Below are 12,349 nucleotides of genomic sequence, written 5' to 3'. Positions count from 1 at the left end.
CGTCTGAATTTCCAAGGTCTTCCACCAGGGGTTTAAGTGAACATGTTCCTGATGCCGTGCATTCTTCCCACACAGTTTAAAAAACTTGAATTGCTTTGCACACAGTGGTGGAAGATGGCCATGTTAAACACAGAGATTCCTACTGGTCACAGGGAGCAGTGAGATTAGTGCGGTACATTTAAAAAGTTACATTTGTAAAGGCTCAGTATCCTGCTACTCCTCATTGCATCTCCTTGGCTTCTTGTTACTGCCGACTGGTCCCTACACGTTGGGTATGTTGGCTGAGGAAAGGCAGAGGCTGCGGTCAAAAGTGACGGGAAAACATAAGGCAGACAAATGTTTCTTATGTTGGGAAACTTGAGCCACCGTGATAATTATAATATCCACATAACCTGAGATACTTTGGGACAGGTAGATACCAATAACACAGATTTAACATTTTAAAATTCTGTTTTTAGTTTTGTGTGTGTGTGTATGTTGTTGCTTGTCAATATATACACCACCTGTGTGTAATGCCTGCAGAGGTCAGAAGAGGGAGCTGCAATTCCCGAAACTGAATTTACATGTGGTTTTGAGGAACTGAATTTAGTTCCTAAGTGTTCTTAACCTTTGAGCCATATCTCCAGCTCCAGTAAACATTCTATGAATCAGGGCACATAGAAAGCCATCATTTCAGCATTTAAAACAGGTGGGGTGCTCAGGGTGAGTAGTCACTCTGAGGACGAGAAGGCACCCCCTTTCTAAGTAGGCTGCATTTGGAATATTCATGGTTGTTCATCTGAGAAGACAGAGGAAAAGCAGATAGGAAACAAGGAAGTAAGTGCAGGCCAGGGCCACAGCAATGAGATCAGACCGCCCAGAGGGAGAGTCAAGTTAAAATAAGACCAGCTGTAATGCAGCTGCGGGCCAAGAGGCTCACTAGTCTGGGAACGGGTTGGAGAAGCCTAGCAACAAGAGAAAGGAGACACCCGAGGGGATGGATTGAGTTTCTTTACCTGGTGTTCTGCAATGAGGGTTTTCACCTCTTCGATCTCCTGGGGGATAACTTCCTTATCTTTCTCGGTCAGTGTGGTTTCCGCCCACTGTAGCCATGCCAGCAGAGTCTCCAGCAGCTCCTGCTTGGCGATGAGCCCAGCCAGCGCCCCTGCTAACCTCTGCTGGTGCTGCTTCGCCCAGGCCAGCACCTGTTGCACGGACACACAGCTCGCTCAGGTTCTTGCAACTTAGTTTCATTAATGTAAACCACACCCATTTAAAAAGTCAACTAGGATCCTTCTGAGCTAGACCTAGGAAGCTTTCTGCTAGTCTAGATCTGGCCAGTGGCTCTCAGATCCAGCCTGAGGAAGCACCGAGTCCCCTTTCGAGGATGTCTGTCCTCAGGAAAATGTTAGCCATGTACCTAGCATCCAGGTTTACTCCTGTTTATCCCTTGGGCTTTCTCATGTTCAAGTATACCTTCTCTAAAGCATGCCTACTCCAGGCAGCTTTCAGAAGCGGCAGAATCTAAAGTGCTAAAGATCTTAAACAGGAGCTCAATTCCCATCGAGTTCTTCCATTCACTCCCACAAGCACACAAGGCCCCCCCACTCCTGGAACATTCTTCAGCGAGGCATTATTCCCCAGACACAGTGGAAAGGTGGGACAAAACCCATGGCAAAGCAAACATCTGCCATTTAAGGTCTCACAGACACCACTTGCAGGACCTGTAACGTTTCTAGTTAACGGCTCCTTCAGGGGCTGACACACTTGAGAGGAATCTACGAGACGCTTCCCCACGAAGGCCTGTCTTCCCACAGTCGGCCTGGGCTGGAGGATTCCCGTTTCCCCGCCCCCTGCACAGTCGCCCCTACCCCAGATGACGTCAGACGCACTGACCTCTTCAAACCTGGCCTGGATGATCGTGATCCAGTGCTTAATGGTGGTAATGGAGTCAGGGTGGCAGACGGCCAGAAGAGCGTCCCCCATACCGGTGGCCTTACTTAGTTCTGCCCTTTTCTCTTCCAGTCTCTTCATGAACTCCTGCAGCGGGCGGAGCAGACACTTCCGTTAGCTGTCGGCCCTTGCTGTGACATTCACTTCATGTTGTGTTACAGAAATGAGGTAGGACTTCAGTCTGGTGTAGGGTCTAATGCTGGCCGGCTGCCAGCCCGCAGTGGTATAAGCTCGACTTCTAAGTACTGAGCTGATTCTAAGATTCACCATGAGCCTGACACTTTCCCTACTCTTACAGTCTCGCCTCACGGGTAGTAAACAGTGTACAAAGCACTTTGGTCCTCCAGGCCATGCCGGGCAAGCCTGCACCACTATCAACAGGGAGGCAACGTTTCCTTGCTATACTCAACCAATCTCTGAGGAAGGGCAGCAATGAAAGTCAGAAGCAGATGATGTAACACACGCTACAGCAGAATGAGGGACTTCCAGCGTGACCTTGAAGGGCAAGGTTATTTAAAAAAATGGTGTTTAAAAAAAAATCTTTCAAGTGAATCAGAAATGTGCGGACATCAATACTGCATTGGGGGGGGGGGGGCGGGGTAAGCACTGTGAATATCTGACGTTCCCAGTCAAAGGTTAAGAAACATCTGTTACATGTTTCAGTTTTGTGTGGTTTTGGCCAAGTTTCAAGCATTGCTAGAGAAAAGAGCTTAGCTTGCTTTGGTGACCTGAGGTCATGCCCCCCCCCCCATCCCCTTAGCCATTCAACACTATGAAACCAATGCTTTAAATTTATAATCTATATTATAGGGTAGCTCATTACAATAATTTTTTATAAGGTTCTTGATTAAAAATGAGAAGTGGGCCGGGAGAGACCACTCAGTGAATGGAATGGGGTGCCTTGGGTCTGAAGGCTTGAGTTTGAGTCCCAGGATCCACGCATCAGAAGGCATGGGCACACATCTGTGCGTTGCCTTCTGGACCCCCCCACCCCCCAAGCACATGGTGGTCCACGCCACACACAAGCTCGCCAAGTGAATAAGACAAGGCCCAGAGAGAAAGGGGCTGCAGAGTTATAGTTTAGGCTTTAAATGAGTTGCTTACTTTGCATGCAGATGTAAAAACTATTAAGACACAGTTCTAGTGGGATATCCTGTAAATGCCAAGCTGCTCCTTTTGGAAGTTTCATCCTTGAAGTACACATACGATTGCGACAGAAGGGGCTCACTCTGGTCAGAAACCGGATGATCCTCTACGAAGGTCATCGTGCGGCCCAGAGACACAAAGCAGAGAGCCTAGTTCTCCAATGACTACTTTTCTTTCATAAGGGAATCTTAAGGGCCAAGAAGCGGGAGTGGGTGGGTGGGGGAGTGGGTGGTGGGGCGTGTGGGGGGGACTTTTGGGATAGCATTGGAAATGCAAATGAAATAAATAACTAATTAAAAAAAAACTATAAAAAAAAAAAAAGTACAGCTGCCTATCCAGGTGTGTAAGCAGGGAGGAGGGAGACAGTCTCATACTCGCGACAATCAGTCACGGGCTTCTTCTCTCTCCCTTTTCAGTTTCCCGTTTTGTACTGGAAGTTACTCACTTTATGTTGCTCAATGAGAGTCCGGAGAGCATCCTCATCATCTGGGAGAGCACCATGGAAACGCAGGGTTTGCTCTGCTTCTGCCAGCCACTCCAAGAGGGTGTGGACCACAGAGTGGAATTCCTCTGCCTAACAGTTAGCACACACGCAGAAAACAGGATTTCACGGGATACCCGTTAATGACCGTTACAGAACCACACATGGCCCCTCCCAGTGAAAAAGTCTTAGTGTGAATTAATTATGCACATTACTCCTATTAAGAAGACAGGGGTATTTTTTTTTTCTTTTCAAAATATAAGGAGAGATGTAAGATACCAAGGAGCCCACAGGAAGCCTAGTTCATCGTTCTTGCAGCCTAGTGTTCAGTGTGAGGCAGCCAGTCGGACTCCCAAGTGACTTATTCAAGCAGTACTAAGCAGAGATTAGTAAATACCCCTGCTAAGTACTTGCTGCTAAGTACTTGGAATTCTCCAGAGAAGCATGAAGAAGGGTCCAGACAGTTATGAGACAGACGAGACCTCCTTGACAACTGTCTAAGATGAGGGTGAGGACTGGCCCCGCTAGTCCACCTGAGCTGTCCTTGCTGTGACTGCAGGGCTTCACCAGCTATACTGAGCTCTCAGTAATGTGGACTTTACCTGTTGCAGGGCTGACTCTAGCCGCGTCTGCTTTGATATGGAGAGTGCACACACGGTCTCCCAGCGGGTGCTTAGCTCCTGCATCTGGACCCTGACCCAGGAGGAGTCATCTCGGCTGCCTTCGATGAGTTCCCTGGCAGAGCGCTTCAGGGCCTGCACGCTGCTGGTCCTCTTCCCCAGCTCTTTCTGGAAGACCTGGAGAAACCATACTGACCTTCATCACAGGTTACTTTTCAGTACAGAACCTAAATAGCCAAGTGCGTTGTCATGAGAGATGGATGTATATAAGACACCACATACATACATCTGAGGACCACAGATCTGAATGACTATACTTTTGACTGAGTCTAGCTCATGGTTCCTCTTTAAGGACTTAACACTGTTTTGAATAGATTTTGTTTATATTCAGTAATATTTAATTTAGGATTAAAAAATGAAATATATAAGATTACAATATAAATATATAAGTATATTAGATTTAAATAATAGTGATCGGCCTTCTCAATTTCAATTACACACACCCCTGACACACACACATACCCTTGACAGATAGACAGACACACACCCCTGACAGACAGACACACACACAGACACACACACAGTACATTAAATTCCCTTTCTTTTGAGTCATGCAGTAGAGAATACCAGACCCTCACAGTCAGTGTGGCTGATTACCTACCATTCTGAGAGACAAGCTACAGAGCCAGGACTGAACAAGCCTGGTGCACGTTACTGGGTCCGGAAAGACCAACGAATCTAAGAGAGTCATGTGGTCCTTTTCTCTATAATAAGCCATTCCCCGAAGCACCTTAAGAACCAACCCGTGACTTCACAGTTTAGAGTCATCTCATTGGAAACCTTTTGGGACCTCTGACCTTGTCTTCTCAATTTAGGCAGATTTAAGAGTAATGTGCCATTTAAGAGAATGGCTTCCTCAGGCCACTCTTACAAGTGGCATTGAGCCGAGGGCTCTTCATCATCAATCTAAGTGTCTGTGTATAAGACTAGATATTCAGACAACGAGTGTTCTGTCTACAATAGAATTACTCAAGCTTATACACAAATCATCCCACAAAGGGAGTTTATCCAGAACAATCCAGCCAGAGTGTGGCGAACAGGTGACAGGTTTCAGACTGACTGTGTTTCAATGGTAGGTGACTACAGACAGACAACATACGTACTATCAATACACACAGAATGGAAGATATCTACATAGTCACCCGTGACAGGACTAGTCAACAGTTCCAGAGGACTTTCCAAAGTTCTTTGTATAGTTAAACTTTTGGAGTCTTGCAACTACATTACTAATCCTTAATGAATAATTCATATTTGATGATGTTTTCTGTGTCAAACATCTGGAAAGCGCATTGGGTTGTAAATGTCTATAAAGTACATACCTATGCAGTCAACTTATTCGGAGATGTCTGAATTCACCACAAGAACATCAATAGAAGCAAAGCATTGTGGGCCTGACCAATGTTCTTTAATTTCCTTATTTGAATAAGGATCTCATGGCTCAAAGATAACCTTGAACTCCCACTCCTGCCTCTGCTTCCCCGGTGCCCGAAATAAAGGAGTGAGCTACCACACTGGGTATGGGCAGAGCTGGGGATCAAACCCAGGACTCTGCAAGAACTAAGTCAGCGTCCTACCAGCCGAGACACAACTCCAGCACGCTCTTTGTTCTTTGATTTTTCTGTTAGTGTTAAGTATAATTCTGTTCATAGGACGGCAACAAACAGGAAAGGAAATATGCAAATATGTTTTAAAAGTTTAAATAGGGCTGGAGAGATGGCTCAGAGGTTAAGAGCACTGGCTCCTCTCCCGAAAGTCCTGAGTTCAATTCCCAGCAACCACATGGTGGCTCACAACCATCTGTAATGGGATCTGACGCCCTCTTCTGGTGTGTCTGAAGACAGCTATAATTGCACTCATATATACATTAAATAAATAAATAAATAAATAAATAAATAAATCTTTAAAATAAGTTTAAATAGCAGCTTAAAAAGACCAAGCATGGTCAGGATACCACAGCTGAAGAAGAGGCATGCAGAGAACATTTTAAAATAAAATACATTTTTCTGAAGCCAGGCCAAAAATCACAGCAAGGAAAAACTGGGGAAGTCGGGTAAAGTACCACAAGCTGCTCACAGATAAAGTCAGCCCTGGCGTGCGCGCTGGCTGTGGCTTCACGCTCTTCTGAAGGCCTGCCAAGTTGTATTACATGGCTGGATCATAAATTAAGATCTTGGGGTTGGAGAGATGGCTCTCCACTTAAGGCTTTCTTCTCTCCCGCAGAGACCCTGAGTTTAGTTCCCAGCACCCACGGCTGGTGGCTTACATCCGCCCACAACTCCAGCTAGAGGAGTTACACGTTCCTCTGGCCTCTGAGAGCACCCTCCCCCATGCAATACACATAAATCAGAATTTAAAAATGCAGATGTCATACTCACTACCAGCTGGAAACCTCAAATGCACCCTCAATTTACAAGACACATTAGGACATCAAAAGGAAATCCACTTTCTTGGACTAAATAAATCTCTCAGCACAGGCTGTTAGCGCACGCATTACTCTAGATCAAGAAGAGGATCTACTCGTGACCCCTTGGGGGATCTGTACATCCAGAGGGTGTCCGCCTTTCAAGTCTCTAAATGAATGCTTTTAAATGTTATCACATAACTGAATGGAGAGCCCACAAGGACAAAATTAAATTACAGTTCAAGTCTAAAATAGATGTACATCAGGTAATTAAAAGGAAAACATTCAGTCGATTAAGTGGTTTTTCTCCCATGCCTTAAAAGATGCCTTCTGGAATCTGCTCGATCACATATCAGTGGGAAGACGGTGATGCGGTCTAACTCACTCTTCCAGGTTAGAAGGCTACGAGAAGCGCCTGCCTTCATCTCAATACACAGATGCACAACTACACAGTAGAATAAAAGGACGTTCTGGGTGGCTATACCTTGTGATTATCGATCAGGTTCATCACCAAGTCAATGTCCCCGTGGACAGGCTGGTCTTCTGCCAGCTGGGGCTCAACTCGATACAGCCAATCAATGAGGGCCTGCAGGGCATCTGTGAACTGTCCAGAAAATAACAGAGCTTCCTCCAATTTGTTTTGTCTGGGGGGAAAAAAAGGAGATGAATTAGCCTTCTAACGGTCCCGATGGTGGCTGGAGGTACTGAAGAGGAAGTGTGAGAGTCAGCTCTCTAATGTTCCCCAGTGATGGCTGGTAGGTAGTACCAACGAGGAAGCGTGAGTGGCCTCCTGAGTTCCCTCATCTCCTTAGAACACACTTTTCTCTTTTATGCCTTTAAATACACGCCTGGTATCAGTTACAGCAAAATCCCCTTACCCGGTCCTTCAAGAGTCTAAATAAATTTGCTAGTTTTATTTTAAAAGATTTATCTACTTGGATGTTTGAAGCTTCCTAGAGCTGAATTCTAGTGCATCTTGATACAGGCTGAAAATCCGAAATACTTCAAGATTAAAAATTTCCCAAATATGAAAGTTTTCATCACCAGCATGATGCCACAGAATCCCGTACTATAAAACGGTATACCATGCATGCTTTTATTTAAAAAAAAAAAAATCGCATTTCTAATTTTATCCCTGCAGCCATGGGATCCCGTGAGGGAAAGGTGGTGGGAGATTAGCCTTGAGAGCGTGACGAGAGTGACAGAGTCTGTTGTGTGAGTCACAACCAGGGCTGACACCTCCCAAGACAAGTTATCAAGAGAAAGTCACTAGGGGGCTTATCACATAATGCCATAAAAGATACCCAGCCCAACAGACGAACCATTCTCAAAAGAGAAATATAAGAAAAATTACTTGTAACCTTCAGTAATGGACCAGTGTGTTCTCTCCCTCTTGTGACCTCTCAGTTGTTCCTGCTGCCCCACCATCATGGATTCTAACCTTCTGGAACTTTCAGCCCAATTAGATACTTTCTTTTACTAAACATTTTTTAAAAATTAAAATGAAAAAATCACCTCAGGCTAAAATATATAAGTGGTATTACACACACACACACAAAGCACAAATAGATTTCAAATCTAGACTAGAGTCTCATCCTCAAGATAGTCTATGGTATATATGCAAATATTCCAAAATCTGAAGAAAAAAAAAACACCCAATTTTGATGATTTCTGATCGCAAACATTTTGGAGAAGGGTACTGAGCTCTTCTGACAAAAGTAACTAGAACTGAGGATCAAGGGGGAAAAAATCTGAAATTCAGGACGTTTCAATCTTTATGCCACTATTACATTTATTAAATACTTGATAGTTTCAATGTGAAACCTTGGGGCCTCACAAAAATCCAGCGGGAAAGGAGGGAGATTGGAAGTTTGAAGGAATGCTGACGCAGGTCAGATCAGTGCTGTCCTTTATGCCACGTTAGGGAGTCTATTTTATTTCATATTCAATACCATGTTCCTAATGCGGGTGAGAAAGAGAAATGATGAGGCTCTCATTTATATTTTCATAACTGTTCTACTAGTTACATGGAAATTAAAGGAGCCAAATGGCAGAGCTGGGACCTGGGCATGGTGGCCAATGCCCCGTAATCCTGGCACTCAAGATGCTGAGAGAGGAGGATCAGGGCTAGCCTTGGCTACACAGTGAGTTAAGAGGCCACTAAACTACAGTATGAGACCATCTATAAGCAAGCAAGTAGACTTCGTCAAAACAAACAAGTTTCTGAGGCCCACGAGCTATGTCTGCAAACACCGCCCTACTGAACACCTGAGGCAGGTCTGCAGAGACACCAATGCGCGGACATCCTACCTTTCCACAGACTTTCCACAGATGGTGTCCCATTTGTCCCTAAGTTCACTCAGCATGTTGTCCAGCTTCAGGTTGTCATCTGCCAGGGAGGTTTTCTCCTTCAGAGAACGTCCAGTTCGGTTGGTGGTATCGTAGACAGAATGTTTGCCTCCGAGTGATTTCTGAAACTCCTACGTGTTTAACAAGGAAAGAGCTGAGTTTCTGCTTGGGACTATTTGTTTGCTAAATGGTGAACAGCATCCAAAGCGGGATCTTGTGCGAGGCTGGGTACTCAGTCATTTGTTCTCAGCATCAGGACCAGCTACGATTAACTGTCACTCACTGCAAACAGAAGCTTCTTGGCCCAAGGCTGAGGGAACCATCAGCCTTTGGTATAAGCATAAATATCAAGGATATGCCCCTTTAATGAAACAAAAGTAGCATGCTCATCTTTTTGTGTCTATGACCCGCCCCAGCCCTGGATCTTTGCCTGGATCCCCCATAACAGACCTCAGATCAAATCTCAACTCATCTGGTTACTCCTGTTAGGGTCACACGCCACTGCTGTTCCAGTGGGCACTCGTTGCCTGGCAGACAGGTGCTGTGGCACTCAGGCTGCCTGTGACCCTCTTCAAGTCCTCAAAAATTGTGTGAGAGAGGGCAGAAAGAATCTAAGAGCTGGACAGTGGGAAGAGGATCATTAAACATCGTTTTACAGATATGAAAAGCCTTGACATGCATAAGCTCATAGTAGCTGCAGCTACTATATATATAGGATCTGCACGAGGCTTAACACAGAAATGTAAAATGGTCACTCAAAGGTGTGTGGGGAGGCACGAAATCTAGCCCAACCTAGGGGAGTTACTGGTAGGAAAGCGACAGTATTGGGGGTGAGGGAGTTATAGTCGTTAGTAATGTAGCAACTGGTCACTTGGTCATGAACCGCTGCCTACGTGCACGCTCATGTCCTCATGGGGAGTCCTTGTTAAACCCAGTGGGTCACAAAACAAGAAACAGAAAGACAGCAAGCATGAAGGAGACTCAGTGGGAGGAGGGTAAGGGAATGTGAAGATATTTGAGTGTGACCAGAATGTATCGTGTGCGAGACAGCCAAAGAACAAATAGTGTTTAAAAGAGACATCTCTAAGGGAGGCCTGGTGATGGGAGACATCAGCGAGTCACCAAGCCGGATGCACTGCGCTGTTTTACACAGGGGTGTCCTAGGGCAGAACGCAAGCTTAGAACTTGAGAGTTTGCTCTTTCTCGAAGCTCACTGACCCTAAGAGTATCTGTTATGATCGAGGAAAAAAAAGGGGACTGAAGCCCCATAGGAGGAACATCAATATGAACTAACCAGTACCTGCAGAGCTCCTTGGAACTATACCACCAGTCAAAGAAAACACATGGTGGAACTTGTGGCTCTCTAGCTATCTATGTAGCAGAGGAATGGGAGGAGAGGCCCTTGGTCCTGAGAAGGCTCTATGCCCCAGTATAGAGGAGTGCCAGGACCAGGAATGGGAGTGGGTGGGTTGGGGAGCAGGGGGAGGGGAGAGGGGATTTTTCGATGGGAAAACTAGGAAAGGGGATAACATTTGAAATGTAAATAAAGAAAATATCTAATTTTAAAAAAGAAAAAAAAAAGAACAATTTTCAAAGCAAAACAAAAAAAATCCTGACTCTTCCTTCTGTGTGTACAGAGCTTGTGCACCAGGGCCCTGTTGCATGGTAGGCAAGAGGTTGACCATGGAATTACCCTCCCCTCCCCACTACTTTTGGAGACATAAACCATGAACCCTGCAGTGACTGTGGTAAAATGGGACTGTCAATCAGCCACTGAAAGGTTTTGGAAGAGGAAAATGTAGCCAAGTGTGTGAGAGACCAGTCTGGACACAGTGATTACATAATGCACATTTACTACAGGGTTTTGGTGTAGTCAGACACCCTTATTGTTACCTAAGTTGGATATTCAGTGTGATGGTTTGGATATGCGTGGCCCACGGAGTGGCACTATTAGAAGATGTGGCCCTGTTGGAGTAGGTGTGTCACTGTGGGTGTGGCTTTAAGACCTTCATCCTAGCTGACTGGAAGTCAGTATTCTGCTAGCAACCTTCAGATGAAGATGTAGAACTCTCAGCTCCTCCTGCACCATGTCTGCCTGGATGCTGCCATGTTCCCACCTTGATGATAATGGACTGAATCTCTGAACCTGTAAGCCAGCCCCAATTAAATGTTGTTCTTATACGAGCTGCCTTGGTCGTGTTGTCTGTTCACGGCAGTAAGACCTGAACTAAGACACACAGTAAGGATACAGCTAATTTGTCTGTGAGCCAAGATGTCAGCACTGCACATCGAGAGTCTGATGGTTGTTAGACCATTAGGAAAACCTACATACATCCATTCTTCCCAGCCATCTAGAGTCTTATCTCTTGTCTCAAAAGAGGTTAGAATTTTGTTCCAGGATCAAATAGCTACGGTGCTAATGTAACATCTATACAGTACCATCCATCATTTGTTATCTATGGCGCAAGTGCGTGTGTGTGTGTGTGTGTGTGTGTGTGTGTGAGAGAGAGAGAGAGAGAGAGAGAGAGAGAGAGAGAAAGAAAGAGCAAGCAAATTCTATTCTTTCCATGCAATTCAACAGGGTTGTCTGTGGGTCTCTCAGGACCATTTTCTAGCTAGCAGGAAGTATTAGCTAGCTAAGTATTTACAAAGAGAGCAGAAAAGAAGAGAGAGCTGCAGCTGAAGATACAATCTCAGGAGTAGGAAGAAAGAAAGGACCGCTCAGTGCACACCTCCTATGTGCTCGGGACCGGGGACATCAGCTCGATGCATGTCAATGCTGGCAGTGCACTAGAGTCCTACCAGATTGTGAATTGCTCCGTGGCAGAGGTAACAGCACCCCCTGAAGCAATGGCAGGGCCACAACTACCCAATTCTTCGTTGTTGCATTTCAAAAGCTACAAAGTGCGTGCTTTAAGGCAACCAAATTAATGACTCTGTCTAGTAACAGGAGGGACCACATCAGGAGGTTTTAGTAAGGACACACAGCATCCCACCATTTCTACACTTCCTACCCGGGAGAGCCGCCTTTTCATGTTATTCTGAATGGAATGCTTGTGTTTAGAGTCACGGGGCTGATACAAATTTTCTCCATACAGCAGATACAAACTAAATAATCTGAGCACAGATAGGCTAGAGCTTTCTAGAGGCAGAAGAATTCAAACACTGATTAGGAAACTTTCAAAATTGCTCTTTGGGGCTGCCTTAAGATGTGTCCTAGAGAAATGGGAGACATTGATGATAAATACCATTGGGTAAACTGGAGACGCTAATATTCTCTGTGTGTTCTTTTTTTCTGGGTTTCTCTAGCTCAAAATGCAATGTTACTCTTCTTAAGATTATATGATATTCATGTATAAA

The 12,349-nt window shown here is 45.2% G+C and overlaps 1 protein-coding gene across 34 annotated transcripts in view; it reads right to left on the bottom strand.

The window, feature by feature from the left end:
- The window catches only part of Dst (dystonin), a 400,775-nt gene that overhangs the window by 17,120 nt on the left and 371,306 nt on the right, over positions 1–12,349 (bottom strand). For all 34 annotated transcript variants that reach the window (XM_006495666.4, XM_006495690.4, XM_006495691.4 and 31 more), the window contains 6 exons: positions 8,951–9,120; positions 7,125–7,284; positions 4,162–4,356; positions 3,524–3,652; positions 1,876–2,019; positions 996–1,184 (listed from right to left, as the gene is read on the bottom strand). In XM_006495666.4, the coding sequence (XP_006495729.1) occupies positions 996–1,184; positions 1,876–2,019; positions 3,524–3,652; positions 4,162–4,356; positions 7,125–7,284; positions 8,951–9,120 (987 nt within the window). The remainder of the gene's footprint in view (positions 1–995; positions 1,185–1,875; positions 2,020–3,523; positions 3,653–4,161; positions 4,357–7,124; positions 7,285–8,950; positions 9,121–12,349) is intronic.

This window comes from Mus musculus, chromosome 1 (assembly GCF_000001635.26).
Source record: "Mus musculus strain C57BL/6J chromosome 1, GRCm38.p6 C57BL/6J".
NCBI lineage: Eukaryota > Metazoa > Chordata > Mammalia > Rodentia > Muridae > Mus > Mus musculus.
This window is presented reverse-complemented; position numbering and strand designations above follow the sequence as displayed.